This window comes from Brienomyrus brachyistius, chromosome 3, assembly GCF_023856365.1.
Source record: "Brienomyrus brachyistius isolate T26 chromosome 3, BBRACH_0.4, whole genome shotgun sequence".
Classification (NCBI taxonomy): Eukaryota; Metazoa; Chordata; class Actinopteri; order Osteoglossiformes; family Mormyridae; genus Brienomyrus; species Brienomyrus brachyistius.
The window spans coordinates 6,930,539-6,953,552 of record NC_064535.1 but is presented as its reverse complement, the minus strand read 5'-3'; the positions used below and the strand labels follow the sequence as shown (position 1 = coordinate 6,953,552).

General features: G+C 46.9%; 1 protein-coding gene across 5 annotated transcripts in view; it reads left to right on the top strand.

Annotated features, from left to right (window-relative positions):
* The window catches only part of kif16ba (kinesin family member 16Ba), a 66,873-nt gene that overhangs the window by 2,047 nt on the left and 41,812 nt on the right, over positions 1-23,014 (top strand). For all 5 annotated transcript variants that reach the window (XM_049008303.1, XM_049008302.1, XM_049008300.1 and 2 more), the window contains exons 2-12: positions 299-368; positions 516-629; positions 6,138-6,254; positions 8,135-8,232; positions 9,532-9,641; positions 10,130-10,272; positions 10,864-11,032; positions 11,357-11,491; positions 11,824-11,999; positions 12,085-12,150; positions 12,373-12,432. In XM_049008303.1, coding sequence (XP_048864260.1) covers positions 299-368; positions 516-629; positions 6,138-6,254; positions 8,135-8,232; positions 9,532-9,641; positions 10,130-10,272; positions 10,864-11,032; positions 11,357-11,491; positions 11,824-11,999; positions 12,085-12,150; positions 12,373-12,432 — 1,258 coding nt within the window. The remainder of the gene's footprint in view (positions 1-298; positions 369-515; positions 630-6,137; positions 6,255-8,134; positions 8,233-9,531; positions 9,642-10,129; positions 10,273-10,863; positions 11,033-11,356; positions 11,492-11,823; positions 12,000-12,084; positions 12,151-12,372; positions 12,433-23,014) is intronic.

Below are 23,014 nucleotides of genomic sequence, written 5' to 3'. Positions count from 1 at the left end.
TAAAGACAACATGCAGGAATGTAGCCTTTACAGCTTCTGGAGTAGCTCGGCATGCAGGGTGTCCCCTGCTTTGCACCCTGCTCTGGCCAGCTTATCCTCCCGTTCTGCCATGACCATCTACCGGATGAGCTCTTGGATGACAGATGGGTGGATGGAACTTCTGTGGATCTGATATTTTCACCTTTGCAATGTGCTGTGAAGCCCCTTCCAAGCTTTTGTCCTGCTGGCAGCATGGCAGCTGAAAGCCTCTCTGATGTTAAAAATCTTTTTCCTTTTTGTGTGTCTCTCTGTCTTATAGGGAAAAGGATTTATCCGCCAAAGTCATCATTCACATGGAAGGGAACAAGACATCTGTAACGAACATAAAGGTGAGATTCTGCTGACGGGAGACGCCCACATCCGGGGGTCGTAAGGGGCTCGCGGCCCTTGGAAACTGATAGTTTCTGCACACGTTCCCCTTACGGGGGGCCAGATGCCCCTTGTCCCGCCACGTCACCGGTTATCTCCTTCCACAGATTCCCGAAGGCTTGTCAGGAGATTCCGTACGGGAACGGGTCAAGACCTTCACGTACGACTTCTCCTATGATTCCGGTGACGGAAGAAGCGCTACCTTTGTGTCCCAGGAGAAGGTACAAGCATAGACTTTCCTAGCTTTTGATGCCTCGTGACACTTTAAATGACGGAGGCATTTAAAATCAGCTAGCTAGCCTGATAAACGTGCGTGTGCAGTTTGCATGTTCTCCCTGTTTATGTAGGTTTCCGCTAACTTTCTTCCCACAGTCTGACAACATGCTGGTCAGGTGACTGTAAAGCACCTTTTGTGATTGTATGTTTGCGTCCGTTTGTGCATGTGGCTGCTTTGCTTTCTGTGTTGTCTATGGGTTGTGAATCACTTCTGAATGATGCAGATTAATGATTGTTATATATCTCTCAATCCCTTCGTTTTGAAAATCTAGTTTGCGTGCTTGTGGTTTCAAAGTCTGGAGCATTCCTTCAGAGCTGGGTGTAGAGAGAGTTGGCTGGTTAGGGTTTAGGGTTGCCTGGAATCAGATTATACTTTAAGCTACAGCCTTGTCCCAGATTAAGCTGAATGTTTCGTTCCAGGCTGACGCATGTAACTGGGTCAGGTGAAAAGTGTTACTTATTGTTTTGGTCTAATTTAGGGATCAGCTCCCCTTTTACTGGGAAAAATATTCCAAAATGAGAGCTATTTCTTTGTTAAGCCATGTTTAGTCAGTATTTTTTTCTCCTCAGGTTAATCTCATGAAGAAGCAGAACTGCAGTATTTTCAATTTATTAGGCGAAGGATATAATTTGTTGGTTTTCATTCTAAGGGCGCCACCTAGTGGATAGTGGTGGGTTGACCCTCCACAATATTCTTTCCTCTTCCTTAGTTCAGTCTTGCTGAGCCCTGACAGAAAAGCATAGTGAATATTAGTAGTGGCACCTACTGTTTCCATCAGAGTGTGTCAGTAGCTCATCACTGGTTGAGATTAACAGTCGACTAACATTTGGCAGGGGGGGGGGGGGGGGGGGGTTTGTGCAGATTTAATCTTTGCCTTTCATTTTCATGTAGCTTATACAGCAGTTGTGGTTTATTAGTAGTATATTGTGTAGCAGGACTGAGAGTTTGAATCCCATCTTTGTGTCTTGTGTGTGGACTTTGCATGTTCTCCTTGTGTGGTTTTATTTGCTAGGAACTCTGCTTTCTTCCCACAGGCAAAAGACAGACAGGTAGACTAACCGGCGTGTCTAAATTGCAGTGCGATTGTGTATGTGAATTTGTATGTAACCCGCAAAGGACTGGCATGGTGCTCAAGGGGGGTTCAGACAATCGCCAACCTTATACAGATGTGTTCGTTTCACAATGCGAGCTCTCAAAAGTCCGGTGTGCTCTGCTTCTAAAACTGCAAACAACAAACTATCAAATATGTCCCAATTATAAGGCTTATACTTTTTTACTGGATGCAAAGAGTATTGTATAGTTGCCTGTTTTCCCCCTCTGCTGTTGAAAATATGATATTAAATAGTTGTTTTTTTTAATAATAGATCAATTTGTGGGTAGTGGTGGCTTAATGATTAGGGAAGCACACTTGTAATCGATGGATTGCAGGTTCGAATCCCCGACCAGCAAGGCACCACTGAGGTACCCTGAGCAAGGTACCGCCCCCAAGCACTGCTCCCCGGGCGCCGAATTAGCTGCCCCCTGCTACAGTGAGGGAAATAATTATTTGAGCCTCTGCTGAATTCTTAAGTTGACCCATTAATAAAGAAATGAGAAGTCTGTAATTCCACTGGTGTGTTTATTTAAACAGGAAAAGATAGATAATTAACAAAACAAGCAAATCATTATGTAACAGTCACAAACCAATTTGTCATTTATATAGGGAAATAAGTATTTGATCCCCTACAAGCCAGCAAGAAATTAGGTCAAGTGCATGTGCACTAACATAAGACAAGTGATACTTAAATAAGTATTAGCAGATACCAAGCCATCATTGTCATTTAATGGCACTAATTTGTTAGTGCCATTCTTGGGTCACTAACCTGTCTACGTCTTCAACCTTATCACTCTGGGAAATACCAAAGAGACGTCTAAGGACATCGGAGAAACGATTGTTGACCTTCACAAAGGTGGAATTGGCTGCATTACCATCAGCAAACAACCTGGTGAGGAAGTGACAACTGTTGGTGGAAATATTCGCAAATGGAAGAAAGACAAAATAACTGTCAATCTCCCTCGGTCTGGGGCCCCAAGGAAGATTTTATCTCATGCAGCATCACTGATCTTAAGAATGGTGAGGGCTAACCCCAGATATACATGGGAGGATCATTGTTAATGATTCCAAAGCAGCGGGGACCACAGTCACCAAGAAAACCATTGGTAACACATCCTGCCGTTACGGCTTGAAATCCTGCAGTGCTCGCTAAGTACCCCTGCTCAAGAGGGCCCATGTTCAGGCCCGTCTGAAGTATGCCAGTGAAAACCTGAATAATTCCAATGAGGCTTGAAAGAATGTTATGTGGTCAGATGAGACCAAACTCGAGCTGTTTGGCATCAACTCTACTCGCTGTGTTTGGAGGAAAAAGAATGCTGACTAGGAACACCATGCCTACTGTCAAACACGGAGGGGGAAGCATTATGCTTGGGGGTGTTTTTCTGCCAAGGGTACAGGACGGCTGCACCGCATCGAAGGAAAGATGGATGGGGCCATGTACCGTAAAATCTTGGATGAGAACCACCTCCTTTCAGCCACCCCTTCAGCGGGTGGGTCTTCCAGTAAGACAACCACCCTAGGCGTACGGATAAGGCAGCAAAGAAGTGATTCAAGAAGAAGCACATTAAGGTCATGGGGGGCCCTAGCCAGTCTCCGGACTTTAATCCCATAGAAAATCTATGGAGGGAATTCAGGCTTCATCTATCCGAGTTACAGCCTAAAAACCTTAGAGATTTGAAGGAGATCTGCAAAGAGGAGTGGATGAGAATCCCTGATGATCTGCACACAATCCTGGTGACCAACTACAAGAAACGTCAGACAGCTGTGCTTGCAAACAATGGTTATTCCACCAAGTACTAAAGTATGTGTTCTAAGGGATCAAATACTTATTTCCCTAGATAAATGACAAATTGGTTTGCAACTGTCATAATGACATAATGATTTTTACTTGCTTGTTTTGTTAATAATCTATCTTTTGTTGTTTAAATAAACATACCAGTGAAATTACAGACTTCTCAGTCCTTTATTAATGGGTCAACTTAAGAATTCAGCAAGGGGTCAAATACTTATATCCCTCACTGTATGTCATATTGTCACATATGGGTTAAATGCAGAAGACACATTTCATTGTTGTGTGCTGTGTGCTGTGTGCTGTGGTGTGTCAACAATGACAATTGATCACTAAATTAAAATTCAATATGGCTTTGAAACTACATAACAAAACACTAGGTTCAAGACTCAATGATTTTTTTTTACCTTAATAACACGAACGAAGACAATACCTACATAATTGTTTTCTGTTTTATTTCGGTTGTTTGTTTGTTTATTTGCAAAGATGGTCATGCATTTACTGAACTTTCAGCAAAACATGCTTTACATTCTGGTTGTGAAATACAATCGAACAATATTTAGTGCTATAATGTTAAAGGCCCATGTGTGAATAAAATGAGTTTTCAGTTTATTAAAACATTTTTTTCCATTTATTTCCCCCAGTGTATTTCTGAATCATGGCTTTAGCGTGTCTTATACAGTATCTAAAAAAAAGCTTCAAACTGTGAAATAATAAAACTGTCCACTGCAGCAACATTAGTAACTGGTCATTTTAACTGTTTCCTAATGTGCAGTGATTTCACTGTAGATGTTTAATTATCTATCATAGCGAAGGGGATCCGTATTATTCAATTATTTAATATTAAGCCGTCCTTGTACGAATATTTTGGATGTTCAGCAGACTGTCACCTAAGACCCAGACAGCTGCAGTATTATTTTTCCGGATGAAAAATCACAGCTTGTGAGAAAGACCAGAGACCGTCCTGAAAAACAGAGGAAGAATTCTGTCAGCGTTTGCCGCGCTGAAGCTGCTGTTTGAGGGGTTCGTTGAGGCCTGGCGTGTCTGGTGTCTGTTCAGTAGATGTGTGACGTGCGAAGCCTTCTGATGTGGATCATACCAGCAATTCTCCTGAGGAATGGTGGTATTTTTTATGCAGTTATTAAAAGTCACGGGTCCGTAGACAGATAACCAAGCTGTCAGTTGCATGAGATGAAGAATAATATATGTGTTCTTCTGCTCGCTTTCTCGCTGTTGATTAAAGGGATGTTTTTTTTTTTTTATCTTGGACATTGGCTTTGATTAAAAGGAGACTCTCCACGCAATGCGAATGCCCTGAAACATGAGGTTTCTGGTGTCTGTCGAATATCTCGGCGCTAATTGACGATCCGAGCTCTGCTTCCCGTCACGAGAGTGAGGGGAGTGGGAGATTTGATCTCCGTTTCGGGATGCGTTGGGAGCGTCCGGTACTTTCCTGGGAAGCGTATCCGCGCTGGGATGGCCGGCTGTCACCGATGTCCACCCACGTTCTCCTCAGGGAACATCAGGAAACCTGCTCTGCATTCATCTCCCTCTGCAAAGAGGAGGCGATGCACACTCCTGCAAAAGGATAGACGCAGGTTACCTTTAAATCGGGCTTTTAGAAGATGATGTGAGAAGGAGAAGTGGCTGCCGTTTGCTTAAAATGGTACGACGGCTGAAGGTCGACGCCGAAGCCCTAGTTGTTTTTAAGTGCCCTACATGCCTCCGCCGGCAGAGTCCGGATGGCTGATGCCAGGCGGAAGTTTCCAGACATCTATCAATGCCCACGTTGCTTCCCGGCCCTTTAATCCCTCCCCAAGGCCGAGTCGGCAGAAGGATAAATGAAAGCAAACTCTGAATCACAATATCGATGCATAATGGCTTCTAGCATGCAGTGATGGACTAGTGCCATCTCAATGTCATTAGCATTAATGGCGGTTTTTTAATGACATGTTTACTTAACATATACCGTAATCCTGGGCATAAGTCACATAGACAGGTTTATGCTTTCTTAATGTATGCCGGGGATTCTGGGAAAGCTGCAGGTGAAGTTGCATCCTTGCACCGTGCCGCCGTCATTTATGGGTTTTCTTTATGTAATTGATGCGCCTGTGTTCCCCTGTGTCATTGACTCTCTGCTGCATGGTCCCTCCTGCCTGATATGGGTGGTAAAGGGGAGTAGAGGTGAGTCATGTGACGCAGTTTGCCAGCTGTTGAATTTGCCCCAGACAGGTGCGTTGGAGGTGACGCCGCCACTTTAAATGATGTGTGTTTATTCACCTTAGGACGGCTGTAGATGCCCCTGTGGCTGCCGACTGGGTTGACTGCACCCTCCTTCCCCTCACTGCCTAGACTATTGTATACTATCCATCTGAATGTTTGTTCATCTGCTGATTTCACTGTCGATGCTTCCACCACAGCCAGGGGGCGCTCTTGAGTTTAGGCCAAGAATTTGTTCACAGGCCTACTATGAAATTACTTGATGTTACTGCTAAGGTCTTGATTTTCTCCTGGTCTGGGGGGTTTCCCTGTCCCACCCTGTCCACTGATTGGCTCTTTTGTCGCTGCAGGTCTTCAAGGACTTGGGCTCCGACGTCCTCAAGGCTGCTTTCGAGGGTTACAATGCCTGCATTTTCGCCTATGGTCAGACAGGCTCTGGGAAGTCCTACACCATGATGGGAAACCCGGTAGGACCCACGAGGCTCCTTCTATCCTCTGCTTTCTCTGACTGATGCCTTCAGAACCATTAGTTTGGTCCAGTCCACCACTGCAGCAGTTATTTCGTCACTCCAATAAATAATCAGTTAAACATTTTCAGGCCTCAAAACAGTAATATCAGAAAATTGTTATAAGACATGGAAAATGTGTGTATGCATACAGTGCGTCAAAGAGAAAACACGCATTTTAGTGAGCGAAATAATCGCCAATCTCAAGATTTTTTTATTTGGAGTGTAGCAAATGCTATAATTAGCATGCTAATAGTATGTTTAAAGAAACAGTACTGTTTTAAGGTACTGTCCAATATCTTAGGTAGTCAAAAGAACTTTTTGGGTAGTAGGTGTCTGAGGTGGATAGTTCAGGTCCAGAAAGTACAAATCCAGACCGAGATTTTGTTTCAACCAACCAGTTGAGTACCCTGTGACAGTGACTCTTTGTGCTCAACTGGTTGGTGTACTCAACTTTCAAGACCTGAACCATTCACCTCCAATAAATGTATATTTACTCAGAATATAAATCACAGTTTAATCAATCAATCAATCAATCAATCAATCAATCGCTTAACTAAATATTATTAAATTTAAGTTTTTAAAAGTCAATTAGATATTGATTAGCCACACTAGGTGGGGCATTGGTCGAAAAAAAATTACATGGATGCACTGAATGGTTGCCTCGGGTCCTGGAGTGAGGTTTCAAAATGGTTAAGCTAGCACCCTTTAACAGGTATCGTAGTTTTATACGTGACATGAAGATCATTTAATCATCTCCTTTGACAGGAAATAATTTTGCATAGCACTGTGTATGGTAACTCGTATAGCTTCCCAAGGATAAGTACTGCTCAGGGACAGACCTTCATTATGCATTATGCAGGGGGAAAATCTTCACAGGTCTCAAGGTTTTTATTTGGTGTAGAGCTATTGTCATATTTATTAGCATGCAGGTGCTAATTGTTTATTAGAAGAAACACTATTGTTTAATATTGCAACTCATGTAACCTGTCAACCATAAGTACAGCTGAGAGACTGACCTTCACTGTGCTCAAAGTACGCTCACCTCTGTGTGTGTGTGTGTGACTGGGACAGGCAGAGATGCAGCGATAACATCGCATGAAGAGACCTGCGGCTAGCGGCTGTATGCCGAGCAGCTGGAGGAAGGGGAGTTAACAGACTTAATAAACACATTTCCGCTAATCGCAGATTGTTCTGCGGTCTCACATTTCCCGGCCCACGCGCAGGAAAACGCGAGCGGCTGTTAATTACATTTCCGCGACTCCCCGTGCTGCTGTCCTCGCAAGGTCACTTTTGGGGAACCTTGTTGACATGCTTGATAATCGTATCATCAGCTTTAATATTCATGGTCCGCTGAAGAAATCCACGATCGCTGAGAATGTTTATGGAAGCCGCGGTAACTTTAGAAGTTGCCATACGGTACATGTCCTCCTGAAGGTGACGTACACACGCACAGGGTCTTATACAGGCACCGGGCACATGTCATTAAAACCCGACTCGCGCCTCAGCATCTCTCGCACGACATTAGGGGGGTTTCTCTCGGCTTGGTGTTCAGTAGCGACTTTGTCAGGCTGCCACTTTTTACGACTTTGATTTAGTCCTATTTCCAGCTGTAAAGAAGTTGTGACGCTCGCTTTGGCTTTTATTGCGACATTTGCGAGAAGCACGGTATGCTTAAACTGCCCGTCACGGTGAACCCCCCCCCCCCCCCCCCGAAACAGAGCGATTAGCGCAGCCTCCATCACTGTATTTCTGTCTAGATGTTCAGGGACAGCAGGAAATGCAGTGACGTTAAGCTGGCGAGGGAACATGGCAGTGAGTGTGTCTCTCCATCTCTCTAGGGTGACTTGGGCCTCATCCCCCGGATCTGCGAGGGCTTGTTCAGCCGCATCTCCGACATGAGCCGCTGGGACGAGGCCTCCTTCCGCACCGAGGTCAGGTAAGGAACAGACTCTGCTCCCCAAATGGGTGTAGCGGAGCTGCACAGCCTGGTGGGGGCACCAGTTGGGTGGAGTGAGTTGGTTGGTGGTGGTGCAGGGTGAAGAGGGGAGACTTCACAGTGTTACGGAAGTACACAGAGCACGTGTAGCCCTAACTTTGTCCATCTTCTGTGTCTGAAAAAGTGAGTCTTTAGAGACTTCGTCTGGAGCGTGCAGCGTTTTCTGTTGATGAGGTCATTTTCGTCTTGTTAGCAAAAATAACCCTCGATGTCATTAATTGAGCAGGTAGCCTGGTTCCTTCAGGCTGTGGGGTTGACGAGCGTCCTACACTGCACTACCTGTCCTGGATTTATCTTGTTATTCATGCACTTTATACGGCACCAGGGCCTTTGTGGGGAGGGGGGTGGCGAGAGGATTTTTGAGATAAAGTTCTCTGTTCAGTGCCGGAGATCCATAATCTCAGGTACGCAGCAGGACCCCTGGAAGCTAGGCTTGGTTGTTAATTATCCCGCTCGTCAGGCAGGAAGTGTCTGTCCACCCAGGGGGCCGGCCTCGTTTAGGAGCCATCTAATGAGTTATAAACGCTTTAGAAGGTCGGCGTCAAAGCCAGCGCGAGCTGCTTGAGGTCACCAGTGGGTGAAGGCCAAGCCAGACTGGGGGGGATGGGTTATGCGAGCATTACTGATGATGGGGGGGGGGGTGCTAAACTCCATATTACCTACAAAGAGAGAGATGTCCGTTTTCTGGACTCTGTGAGCAGGGGTCATTGCGTGATGTCCCAAAAAGTCCCGATGATTAGTGCTGTCTGCTCCATTAATGTTTCCACCTGGCATATTACTCGTCCCCCTCCCCCATGTTCTCTACCATGTAAGCGGACATTAAGGCAGCCATGGGATGCATTGGCCTTCCATTTGCACTTGTGTTCATTATTTTGTATGTCAAAGACACAGCGAATCAGAGATCTGCTCTAGGATCGCATCAGCAACTGAATGCAATTAATCAGCGTCGCGTCCGCTGCTAATAGCCCGTGACTGTCTGGTAGCCGCTTCATTAAAAATTTTCCATGAAAGGCTACTTCTAATCTCTATGCAGATATGCAAATATGACGAGAAAAGTCTCATGTCTGATGTGCTTGTGAGCTGTTTCCGGCTCTATCATTGGTTAGTTTTGATCTTGACATGTATCTTGGTGCATCCGTCGCTCTGCACAGCTTCCGGAACTTTGTATTTATTTTCTCGTTGCCGCACTTTGGTCCGTGCCGGGATCTGCACGGTTTTGACGGTGTTCTCTGTCCTCAGTTACTTGGAGATCTACAACGAGCGGGTTCGGGACCTTCTGCGGAGGAAGTCCACCAAGACGTTCAACCTGCGGGTTAGGGAACACCCCAAGGATGGCCCCTACGTGGAGGGTAAGCTGGCTGGGTGGCCCATGATGCCGAGGGACTGGCTATCTTTCACAGGTGTGACATTCCTCAGACCCTGTGTTTGAGAATGTTTTCTGGTTTCACCCAGTCATCCCAGTGAGCCCCAGTAACCTGCCATTTATTTAGTCCATTCCTTGGTTGAGTCTTTTATGCAAAGCAACATACATGTGAAAGCAGGGTCTCATCAGCCAGTCTCTGCAGCAACTGAGGATAAGAGCTCATTCTGTGCATCATGGAATTGGAACTAGTGACCTTCCAATTACAAATACAGGATCTTAACCCACTGAGCCACTCCCTGCCCCTGTTTAGGGTTTAATATCTCACTGTTTTGCTGGGCAACTTCGAGAGAGGTGGCTCTTCACACTAAAGAAGCTATGATGGTGTTTGTCACCTCTTATCTAAAGGGTAATAGGTATAAATTTAGCTGTGAGGGACATTTTCACCATCACTTTCTGTTTCTTGCCCCCCCCCAGACCTCTCGAAGCACCTGGTACAGAACTACGGTGACGTGGAAGATCTGATGGAGGCCGGCAACATCAACCGCACCACGGCCAGCACAGGCATGAATGACGTCAGCAGCCGCTCGCACGCCATCTTCACTATCAACTTCACGCAGGCAAGTGCGGAGATCTGAGACCGGAGTGCTGCTTCAGTGGGACGTGGCCTTACAGCCCCTCTGTGCCCCCTGAAATGAACCCGTCTTAGTACAGAAAGTTCTCGTGGGTGTCTCACGGGGGTGCGCAACGATTTTCCCCTCATTGACAAATATAATAAAATAGCAAAACAGTGTGAGTCATATTTTGAGTTGCTGAACATCATTTAAAGAAAATATGCTTCAGTAAATGTACTCGCCCATTACTTTAAAACCGTGTTTTTTTAAGTGTGTGGAATTGAAATGCTCCTCATTAGTAGCTTTGTTAGTGATGTTTACCCTAAACTCAGAAACACCATTATGGCCATCCCATAATACTATCTGCTTTTTTCCCCGCTTTGTCTAAAACCCGATGCCTTTATTGACACTTGGCTTTTTCCGTTAGGAAACCTGTCTGCATTGTGCACTTCTAAATCAATTATTCCAATAATGAATCAATTAAGTAATCAGTTGAAGGGCCACGCAGCTCTTCTTCCCGTCGCCTTGTGAGATGAATGAACTTCTCCCTTGTCTGTGGCCACCCCGGCTGAATCGTTCCTCGCCGTACGTCCGCAGGCTAAGTTCGACGCAGAGATGCCCTGCGAGACCGTGAGCAAGATCCACCTGGTGGACCTGGCGGGCAGCGAGCGGGCGGATGCCACAGGGGCCACTGGCGTCAGACTGAAGGAGGGCGGCAACATCAACAAGTCCTTGGTCACTCTAGGCAATGTCATCTCGGCGCTGGGTGAGGATGCTGGCCGTCATGTGACCTGGGACTGTTGGCTCAGCAGTACTTACCGCAGAAAGACATATGGCCTTCATGCGAATTGGTCATATATACTGCTTGTTAGAGCTAAGTACCATGGAGAATAAACTTATGAAAGCTTTTATTTGCGATTAATGGAGAAAATTAAACGAAGAACAGTCATTAATCAGACATGGGATTTTAGGGCATCCTTGTAGGATGTATTATGTATTTATAAATATTCAAAGGGGGGCTTGAAATCACTGTAGCCAGGGTGTCTTTGCCAAGCTAGAGTAATGTTCTCTCTCCTCTCCTGCCTCCAAGCTGACCTTTCTCAGGACAGCATTGGGGGCTCCGGTGGCAAGAAGAAGCAGGTGTTTGTGCCGTACCGAGACTCTGTGCTGACGTGGCTGTTGAAGGACAGCTTGGGTGGGAACTCCAAGACCATAATGATTGCCAGTGAGTCTTCCTGAGTCAGAAACCCTGTGTGATCACCCTGAGGGAGATCTCTTCCTCAGAAAGATCTTGTCCTCAGAACGATCTCGTCCTAAGAGAGATCTTGTTTTAATTCTCACACGGTACCAACTACTTCTTCAGAGACCCCCTAGATTGCTCCAGTCATTGTATCTGGACTGATGTCTTGATATTAAAGAGCTTCTGCGATTGCATCACGTTACGGTTTCTTCTTTTTAATCTGAAGGATTCATGAAGGACTTTAATCTTTGTTAATGACTTAGAACTGAAACGTAGCTCTTCATCTCTGCTGTCGCCGCCACCTTGTTGCCCGGCAGCCATCTCGCCCGCTGACGTGAACTACGGCGAGACGCTAAGCACGCTCCGCTACGCGAACCGGGCCAAGAATATCATCAACAAGCCCACGATCAACGAGGACAGCAACGTGAAGCTGATCCGTGAGCTGAGGGCGGAGATCGCCCGTCTGAAGGCGCTGCTCGCCCAGGGCAACCAGGTCAGCCCCCCACCCCCGTCGCCGCTGGGCAGTGCTCTCTTTTGATGTTTTCCGTGGTGCTACCTGCCGCTTCTCATCTTCTCAGATTGCGCTGCTGGACTCGCCCACGGCCCTCAGCATGGAGGAGAAGCTTCATCAGAACGAGGCCAGAGTAAGTCCGTTTTACTGTTTCTCGCCCCCAAATGTGTGGTGTTCCCCACCGCTGGTCCCAAAGCTGCTTCCTCACCCAGAAATCCCTGAGCTACCTCTAGCCATGCCCCGCCCCACGGATCCACCTGCTGGTTCAGTGATGACCGCGTATCTTCCTTGGGGTGGGTGGTACGTGCCATCAGCCGCATGCCCATCTGATATTGATCCCTTCAATGTCTTCCAGGTCATTGAACTAACCAAGGAATGGACGAACAAATGGAATGAAACCCAGAACATACTGAAGGTAAGTGGCCATGCCAAACCCACCAGCCATTCCGCCTGGGATTAACCTGTCACCGATTCCCTGTTAGGCCTCCTTGCAGCCCAGTGTGCCATTATGAAGTAATGCTGCTCCTCAGCCAATTTTAATAAACCCGTATTTATTTTTCTTTCGGCTGTTTGCACATTGCAGTTTTTTTTTCGGTGATATTGGCTTAGCAACTATAGCATCATAGGTTACTAGGCAACCATCCTCTCACACGCCGGTTAGTGGCGATCAGCACGCAAAGTGGCTGCGGTCAGGTGTGTCATATGGAGTGTGACACACCCCCTGGCTGGATATGCCTCTAAGGGGGCGGGGCTTAAGGAGCATTTGTCCCGCCGGTGACCTCTGCTGGCGAGGCCAGGCGCCCCCATCCGAGGGGGCCTCGGACATTAGCATGCGGCCCTTGTGCCGGCTGCCCTCGACGCCGTGGGACTCGAAACCCCTGGCTGCGCCCATGGGGACTCGCTCAGAGCTGCAGAAGGCTCGCACCCCCCCTCCCCGCCAGCCTGCGCTGGGGTGACAACAAACAAACCTGACAGATGGCCCAGCGCCGCCTCAGAGTTCGGCATCCGTTCCACCCTGAGACCAGGCCCCGAAATGGCACCTGTGTTATATATATATTTTTTATTTCGCTGGCACCTTGTATGTTGTCGAGGGTGTTTTATAATTTTTTTTTTTCCGCATCCAGACGTCGAGGGACCAATTTGTTGTTGGCCCCGGATATTTCCCGGAACCCAGACAGCGCAGTGCTGTCTCCTGCATTCTAATTGGTCGCCTTTGTATAGACTGCCGTTTCCGAGACGCTTGCTGCTGCCATTGTGACTTTTTTGGCATGCCTGCCAGATTTATTCCTGCTAAATAATGAGCGGTTTAGCAGGCCTTTAATTGATTTTTTTTTTTTTTTTTTTTTTTTTTACTGATCGTTTTCCAAATCCATCTCGCCAACGAGCTGGAGAAGGGAGCCAGATTAACGTAGCTTCTGCGGTGACGCTCATCTCCGGACAGTTGATTTGCCCCCCCACCCCACACCATCCGGAATGTTCTGCTCCCCATCAGAAGAGAAGGCTGTATTCCAGCCCCGCATGGGATATAGCCTCTCAGGAAAATAGCTGGAATATATTGGCAGGATTGTGTAGAATGTAAATCGGAGACAGATGTGAGGGTTTTGGTCTCTGTGGCCGGCAGGCAGCTGATGAAAGGAAAAAATGTCTTGGAGCTCCTTGACACGTTTTTTTCGAGACTGTCGCCAAAACTTTGAGTTCGGGTGGTTTGGGACGCAGCACATTTGTGTCGCGCCTGCAGATGGCGCCGTTGCCTAGGGGTCAAACGGTCAGAGCCCCCAGTGGGACCCGCCGTAGACCTGACCCTCAGCAGCAGCGGCGGTAGGGACCGTTCGGCCTTGTCCTGCATACGACTCCTTGCAGTTCACCCGCACGGCCACTAGGTGCCTCTGCAGAACCACCGAAGATGCTTGCTGAGGAGCCTCCGTGTGGGATGTAGCCGGAACGAGTCCGTCCGGCGTCTCCGTCACATTTTTCAGTTATTTACAGCGGAATTGCAACCAACAGCCATTAAACCAATTTAATGATCCTGAAGTCTATATCTGACAGTGTGAACAGAGTGAGAGGAGTGGAATCAGATCAGAGGGACGAGTGTGAGCCCTCCCCATATGGCGGATCGCTGCTTATTCCTCTGAAGTTTACTGTACCGTTTGTCAGAGCGGGAGCCAGGCATCATTAGGAGGCTGACGGAGAAGCGGTTCCTGGTCATGCTTTAAATGCTCTTCTGGCGTGAGGGGGCAGATATTAACACACATCACGTCTGTGCGTGTTATGTAAAATGTATTTTTTAATTTTATTATCACGTAAAATGTTTTCGATAATGCGTGTGTGTGTGTGTGTGTACTGTGTGATTAAGCCGGGGGGGTTACAGCCATTGTTGTCGCTTTCCTAATGGTTGGTTTGTTGGTTGAGGCCTGTGCCGAAGGTACAGGGAGTCCCAGGAGTCCTGTCGGGGGCTGCACTGGTTGGTCAGTTAAAGGGGGCCTCCGTTTCTCCTTCCATCCCATCCCAGGAAATCCCCCCCCCCCACCCCCACAGCAGCAGTCCAGGATTCCCTACACCCTGGCAGTGTAGTTTGGTTGCCGGTGGGTCATGCTTCTTTTCCTTTGTTTTGCTGTCTGAAAGCCCTCTTTGCTACAGGGTTGGGGGGGGGGCATGTAGCCGCCATTCGAGCGTCTTCGCCTCTGGTTTCAAGCGTTGCTTAAGAAGCAGAGCCGTAACGGTTGGCAGGCGCATAGGGGACTGGGCCTTCGCCAGGAGCTGCGTCCATTGTTCGGCGTTAATGGGAAAACAACCCAACAAGTTGTCCTACATGCTATCGGCAAGAGGGCCCCCACTGACAGACTCTGGGGGAGGAGGCGGGGGGGGGGGGGGCGCCAGCTGGACGGCGGGCCCTGTTCATCGCTGAGGTTGCATGCAGGAACACCATCGAGGTTACTTATTGTGTTAGCATTGAGCCTCAGTATCACGGGAAGCTAATCGCCAGATGATTAGAGTAAAGAAATGGAGGGCAGATCAGGAGTAGCTGCTCGGTAAATTACCCAAGATAAGAGCGTTCGCCAGTGAATTTGAGGAGAGCAACGGGGAGTCCTTGTCGAAGAAGTCTTTGATGGACTCTGCAGGAATGCCGACCTGTGCGGGTATATTAGTTCCAGTGTACTTCTGCAGATGGATCCAGAAGGCTTTAAATGGATAGCTGCTAATATCGGCCAAGGGGTTAGGAGGTGGTGCGTAGAAAGCAAGCAGGAGGGTGTCTAGCGACTGCCTGATTAAAAAGAGGCACAACTGTTACCCATCAGGCACAACTTTGGCCACCTGTCTGATCCTGAAGTTTGAAATGCACAGGGGAGACTCTGTATATATTACAGATATGAGGCCCTGGTTTGGACTTTCATTATGAAGAGCCAGCCATCATCTCTTCTGCCTTTGCCATCCTTTGGGGGCGGAGATGCTCAGGTTCAGCAGGAAGATGTTTCTCTCTCCGCTTCCCTGCCCGGAGGCACAGATATGGGCTTTGCATTCATTTCATGTAGCCTTATCTGCAAAACCATTTTCCCCGCCGTGGGAAATAGTTTAAGATGATTAGGGAAAATAATGGCCGATGACTTAGACGTGCCACAGAGGCAATGTGCTGTGGCTCTTAGACCGAAACAACACAGCTGCTGTCGATAAGTCTGCAAGGGAGAAAAGGGGGAGCGATAGAAAAGAAAAATCAGGCTGCATCAGACTTTTATTTAGCCTTAATTTTAATTTGTATGTGTGATATCCATCGCTGGTGTGTTGTTTACGCAATTTCTGAATGTCTTTATGCATATTTAGATAACCCGCTAAAAGATGCTCTACCTGATTGGTCAGGCTAAAGGGTGGGGCGGGGTCATGGGATGGGATTTGCCCTCAGGGCAAAACAAATGGGACGACCACCAGGGGTCAGTGGAAGCAAAGTAGTGAAGCTCGTGGGCGCAGAAAGCTGCCCGTAGGTTAAATTTCTTTGATGAAGATCTTCACCAGAATTACGTCAAATTGCTTCAAGATAATTTTCAGTGTGAAAGCTTTGGTTTAAAAAGTAATAAGATGCTTAAAGTCTTCCTCTGTTTCTGTTGGTGTTGCTGCTGTGAGAGGAACTCCTCTGGATCAGTACACCCCCTCTCTCGATTAGCACGCCCTCTGGTTTAGCACGCCTTCTGGTTTAGCATGCCCAGGGACAGTCTCCCTCTAGAATTCACGCGGCGAGGCTGTTTTGCCAAAATACCCCACTTCGATTTGTGTTTTTTTTTCTTTTCTGTTTTTTTTGTCTCCCCCCCACCCCATGTCAAATGCCTTGTGTACAATTCAGACTAAAACATGGCGTACGGACAAAACTAGAAATGTGCGTACGTACAAAAAAATTCAGATGCATAAAAATGCGTAAGTAAAGTTCTATGCACTTTCTCTTTATAAAAACGTGAAATTTAACACGCCTGCATGAGTCACCCCACCCCGAATAAAGAAGAAGTGGTCAGATATTAAAGTCAACGTGAAAAGACGAGTTGCGGCCCATCATCTGAGTGTCAACACTGGAGGAGGTGGCAGAATTCACACAGTTTGAGCAGCAAGTTGCTGCAATTTTTGGGGATACAGTATTAACTGCCATTTTGCCAGAGGGTGAAGATGAGTGATTTTCTACTTAATATTATCAATATTCGTTTAAATAGGCTGCATGTTAAATAAGACAAACAAGCAGGCAGCAGATGCAATATTACCGATGCTGCACCCGTGCTGGGGACGTAACTCCAGACATTGGTGGTGTTCCTGTGCCAAGCACAACTTCGGGCGCTGGTTGTGCTCTCACCCTTTGTGGAAGTGTGCGTGCTGTCGATCGTTCCGATTGCATTCGAAAAAGCGCACGTTGCTGCGAATCGTCCTTTGATGTTTGTCAACCACAGTTTAAGGAAATCTTATATATCTGGATGATAAGCAGACAAAACCTTCCCATGCAGCTTGGTGTGACTTGGTGACGGCTGAGAAATACCCGATCTGTCAGCCAATTTATGTTGTAAAGTCCCTGCCGGCCCCAGGTCAGCGCACAGCTCCAAGAGGATAGCTGTTTGAAATCAAAACTGACTTAGAAGCCAGTCATCATCGCGGGACAAGAAATCAGTATGACCTCTAAACAGAATCTCTTCTAATTCAACCATTTGCGATGTCTTCTAACAACATTGGCAATCACAGTAGCTGGAATGCTTTGGCCATTCTACGTGCCATATTGTTACAGATTGATTACAGTCAAGGGCCTTGTATTTGTTAACGATATGCGTATTTGATAAAGCCGGCATCATGGATGCGAATATAAAAACGAAAGGGAAACCACACAGGCCCAGTGGCACTGCTCTGATGCTGGGTGATGCCCGTTTACAGAACCGAGCAGGAACGTGCGTACGCACGATCTGAAACCGGCGTGGAAAAATTTTGTTTTCATACATCTCGAGGTGACCGTTGAAATGGGCGTACGCAGCATTATATACGTGGCCCCACGAGCGTATGTGCTCCGGTTTCGGGGGGGGGGGGGGGGGCGGCAAATAATAATGCTTTGCTGCACGCATTCTCCTCTCTTCTTCGAGGTGGAGTTACTCTCTGGAATGTGGTGTCCTCGTGTATCCGAAGGACGTTGCATTGCATGAACTGACTTGGTTTCCTGAAAGGTTTCACCCTGTAATGTCACCAGAATGAAGGAGAGCAGAGACTCATCAATATCTCCTGACCTCTGTCTCAGCCCTTGCTCGTGTCTGACAAGCGAGGCGTTTGTGTTCTAAAAACGAGCCATACTGTGATGTGTACATCAATGGACACAGTCCCCCCTCCCCAGTCTGTTATTCACTTTAAATTAAATATGAGCAGTGGTGTATGAAATTATTAAACTCAGGCAGAATTCCCCTATAACCATTGAGGTGGTTCGCAGCAGACATCAATTACTGACCAGAGACTGCGCACATACGTGTCCGGTCCTGTGGGGGGCGTAGTAAACACAGTGCCTTAGGGAGTGAATGGAAGCTCCTTTCTAAATATTGCCAACTTTACTCAACCATAATGCAATGTTTCTTGAAACAGTCACATTTTACCCAAAATGCAGTGCAGTGTGCCACTGTTAAGTGTTTGCCTGTTAGAATCTTGAGCCTTCAGCTTGGATACTTGGATGCTGGCACGGTTGGCTCACATTCTTGGCAGTTGCCCAGCGACCGTTGTTGGAGGCTAACTGTTGTGTTTCCTAGCTAGCAGGCAGTCTTATGCAGCACATGTTTCCCGTGGAATCTTGCTTAGGAGGTTTTAGTGGCTGCGGGGGACTTCCCCGGGTATCGCCCCCTTGTGGTGGCATATCGATATGACACTTCCCGAGGTGGTGCAATGCTGAACACATCCTAGGGCCTAAGGGTTAAGGAAAAGGTGTGTCTGTGGAGTGGAGACGATCGTCTGGCCGTTTGCCTGTCCACGCAGCTGTCTGCTGTGACTTGAAAGGTGTCTCCGAGAAGCCAAGCTGATTTGATGTTGCTAACATCTGGATTAGAAAGCAAAAACCTGCGCTTGTCGGCCGTGGCAGATGCCAGTGTTTTGATGTTCCCTGCAGATGTGCTAGAATCGGTGTCAAAAATGCAGACGATGGGTTTTAGCGTTAGCACCGTGGCCCTAAGCGGGAGCATCAGCAGAGCCGACAGGGTAAAGCGTTGGGTTTGTTTATCCAATGACTGCGTTTATGAATTTGTATCTGTAGGCCTGCTATAATGAAACCATATCTAGTCATCTTTAAAGAAACAAAAAACGTGCAGCTTTATTCCGCAGGTACGTGTTTAGACATTGAGGGGAATCACTATCCTCTGCCCGTCGATGTTCGTATCCAGTGCCATGCCAACATTTGACGGGCAGCTTCATGCCTTCAAGCTGCGATCACGCGGTCGCATTCTTCTCTTCCTGTGTTCCTCACGAAGGTGATCGCTGTCCATGTTGTTTAAAAAACCGATACCTGTGATGGCGTTAGAATAGCAATTCACGTTTTTTTTATTCGTTGACTTGAGTGCGACGTACAGTATCTGTGTTATGCAGCAATGTTAAAGAAAAGCAGAAGTAAAAGCATTTTACTTTTACGTGGTTGTTTTGTGAGTTAGTTTGTTATTGCTGGAGCTTAATAGGTGAGGAGAAAAATCTGAATGTGATGTTTTTTTTTTTCTTTTTTTTTTAAAAAAAAAGTTGCTGTTGATTTTGCACCAGTTTTAGAGGCTTGTCATCTGCATCTTGGCTTCCAGACCCTGGCGGGTGGGAAGAGTCGGAGAATCACTGAGGACCAGGTTGCTGTATCAGCGGAGAGGTGTTAATGTGGTGTTAGCTGTTCCTGTTAGGCACACACTCCCTCGGCTGCCTCCTCTCAACCAGAGTTCTGGGCCATGCAGGCAAACCAGAATATTTAAAAAATAAAAAATCATCTGTTAAAAAATGCAATAATAGCCTTCCTGTCTAGCATTCACAACATTTAGAGCCTGTTCTTTTAAATGTATTTTTAAGTTAACGAAAGTGTTTCTCTTCCTTGTAGTTTTTAGGCGATTGTTGCTGTATTGAATTTAAGGAGCAGGGGAGGTTGTGTGGGATATAGGGTGGTCAGACCTCCCCTGGTCGCTTTCGTCTGTCCCGGAGCCCGAGATCTGAGGCTCATCTCTGGTCCCTGCTTGTCACCACTGTGTCACATTCTCCGCCATTTCCTCTGACCAGGCTCTCTCGTTAACTGAACGCCGCCTTTCCTATGTGACCTGGGGGTGATGCAAGTGTGTTTTATCGCGATGGTGCTCTGGGAGAGTCTGGTGGTTTGAAAGCTAAGTTAGATCCCAGCTCCACTAATCAACACTCTGTCTTTGCGCCGCCTTATTTTGATGTGCTTAGACCGCCTCATTGTGAAATCTGGGTACCTGTTAATTAATTGAGGTACCAATTCCCTTAGTCAGTATTTAAAATAGAACATTGGCAAATTTTTTTTCTCCCAGAGACTTCGAATTGCCTTTCTGATGAGTGTAATGAGATCGATAGTGGATTCCAGCAAGTCAGCTGAAGATAATTACCTTTTTTGTGAGCTTTCTGCTTTATACAGGGTTTTCTTAATTGTGTGTAACCAGAAGGGTTATTTCAGAGATTTGCAGGAGTGTGAAAGTGTCTCCATGCATGAATAGTGGCTTTCAGAAGCCTTTAATAGCGCCAGTCGTTAAGGGTTGTCGTGCTGGTTCCCTTTAGCGGAGTGAGGAGTGTAGCCTTCCTGACGTAGCGCTGAAGTTTCCCGACGATCTTCACGACTCCGTCATCTCGGCAGTTCTGCTTTAATTAGCCCGCCGTGGACATCCGCGGCGGCCCCCGCTGTTTTTAATTACCGTTTCGCCTCTGCTCTGCTTCATCCACTGTTGCCCCTGATGCATCATTGTCACTTCGTATACGTGTGACCTCTTGACGGTCGGCGGAGGAAAGGACGATCCCTAGTGTGGTCATTTCATCTTTTTTTTTTTCCTCTCGCGGCTTCATGTGGTGCTGCAAGCGGACGGGGACCTCGATCTTTTCTCGCCTGTCTTCCTCCGAAAGCCCATGCCGCCCTGCCTACCTCCCCTGGGTTTGCGGATGTTGATGCTTCACATGCTATTTGAGATCTGGGTCTCGTTACATTCATTGTCAACGGAAATGTTTTTAGTTTATCTATGCAATTAGCTCACTAGGCCCCAGAGTTCCATCCTTACACTTGGTTCAACCCAAGGACAGTTTGGAGGTATAAGAGAGACATAGCAAACAAATGCGCTCCGTGCCGTTTGCTTGGCTAATGGTGTCCAAATCTGACAAAAAATGGCAACAAAATCAAAATAATGCGTCTTGATTCTGAGATACTGGTGTGCGTCAGATGTGCTCCAAACGTTGCTTTGAATGGTTAGGTCACCCCGGAAAAATATGTTTAACAGGGGCTTTAGTGCTGTCTGTCCGTCTAGGTTCTTTTGTGTGGAGTTGCCTATAGTTTTGGAGATGTTGCCTGTAGAAATGTTGGTCTTCTCTCGAATATAATGGGACTGAATGACATTCTTTCCATGGTGATTAAAGCGGCAAAAAAATATGTTGGAAAATTTCCGCAAAATTCAGCAGAACAACCGTGTTGGATAGTTAGCACTAAAGTCCCTCTAAAACATGGCTTTTCAGTTTTGGGGTGAAATGCCCCTTTAACGCTTAATGAATACCCTGTTTCTGCAGCCAAGGTTGACTCGTTAATGATGTATCCAGCATGTGCGTGACAGGAAGTGAGTACGGTGAGTGTCGCGATGGTGACTAATTTGAAACTTCATTGGAATACAGACCAAAGCTTAATCCCTTGGACCTTGAGATATCTCAGAAGAGGTTGATCATTTGGGGGGGGGTGATTTCTCCAAATGTGTTAATTGAATCTGGTCAGACTGGACTGACTAACTTCTTACATGTTGTATAATGATGGTCTGATCTGTGATGTTTCCAGATGATCAAAGCTACTCCAGAACCTTCCTGATTTTCCCCAAGATGCAGGAATGTGAAGCTCTGGCTGTTTTTCTCTCGTACTTCCAGATGACAGTAGGAACACGTGCCTACCTTCTTTGGTGTTTTTTTTTCCATGTCCTTCCCAGAACATCTGCATTCACAGCGAAGAAGCTGGCATCCCATAATTTCTTTTACCATCAGCCTAAATCATAATTCTGCCCTGCAATGATGTGAATGATTCTTGCTATGTTGATTTTCTAGCCAACAGTCCAACAATATAAAAATTAAATATATGGAAAAAAAAAAACGATATCTTCTTTGATCACGTGATAATGTGAATTAATAGTATTGCTTTGATTCATCTCCTTGGTATCTCTTTATGTTCCGTCCCTATTGAAACATAACTCGCTTCATGGTGAGTGTCTCTCGCAGTCAGTCGCTAGTCTCGCTTACATTTCTCTTGAATTCTGATACGACTGACGACGCTAATTAGAGAGCTCGTCAGATGCGGCCCACGTGAGCCGTGTTTCCTGCAGATGTAATTATAAGCGCCATCCTGGGTTCTTAAACCCCACCACCCTCCCCCACCCCCCCCCCCACCCCATCCCCCCATAGCCAAGTACAAGTAGCGGCTGAGAATGGCTGTCCTGGCCGACGCAAAAAGGCCAGCTGGGCCCACTTGATCGTCAATCAGTTTATGATCCTGCGCGGCTGGAAAAAGTGATCCTGACAACCAAGGTTATTGACTGAAAATAACGGCGATGGAGGAAGATTTGGCTTCTTTCTTTTTAACCTTGACTTCAAAGGCTCTGAATTTGGAAACTGGAAGCTGCTAGTTCAGCATGGTGGACGTATTTTAATAGGTCTTTTCCTGTGGGTGGGGTAGATGTATTAATCATTATACAAGTATATATAACCTGTATATATAATATATCATATGCAGGGGCGGCCTTAACCATGAATACTAAGTGGTCATCAGTACTGATGATGGATTTGAACGGGATGGAAAGCTTTGGTATCCGTCAAGAGTTTGCCAGCTGATCCTTGAAAAGAGGAGCAGGGAGACTTGATCTCCCTCTCCGTGGTGCGTTTCCTCGTGAGTGTAGGCGTGCACGTGCCCCGAGAGCGTCGATAGTTCGTAAAACAAACGGTGTGGCGTAAAAGTGACACGCCACATTAATCTGGGACTGCGCCGAACTGCCGCTAATGAAGTCTTTGAAGGATTCCTTTAATTAGACACGGGATCGCAGTCAGTGTCTCACAGTCAGAGTCTGCGGGGGGGGGGGGGGGGGGATGTGTGGGGGACTGGGGGTTGGGGGGCTTTGCTTCTTTTAACTTTGAAAGGAAGGGTTTGGTGGAAGTAGAAGCATCATTCATCAGATTCCCCAAATTTGATATCAGGAAGAGGAGGAGGAGGAATGAGAGAGAGAGAGAGAGAGAGAGAGAGAGAGAGAGAGACTCAGTCAGTCAGTCAGTCAGTCAGTCAGTCAGTAAGTACCTCTTCCATC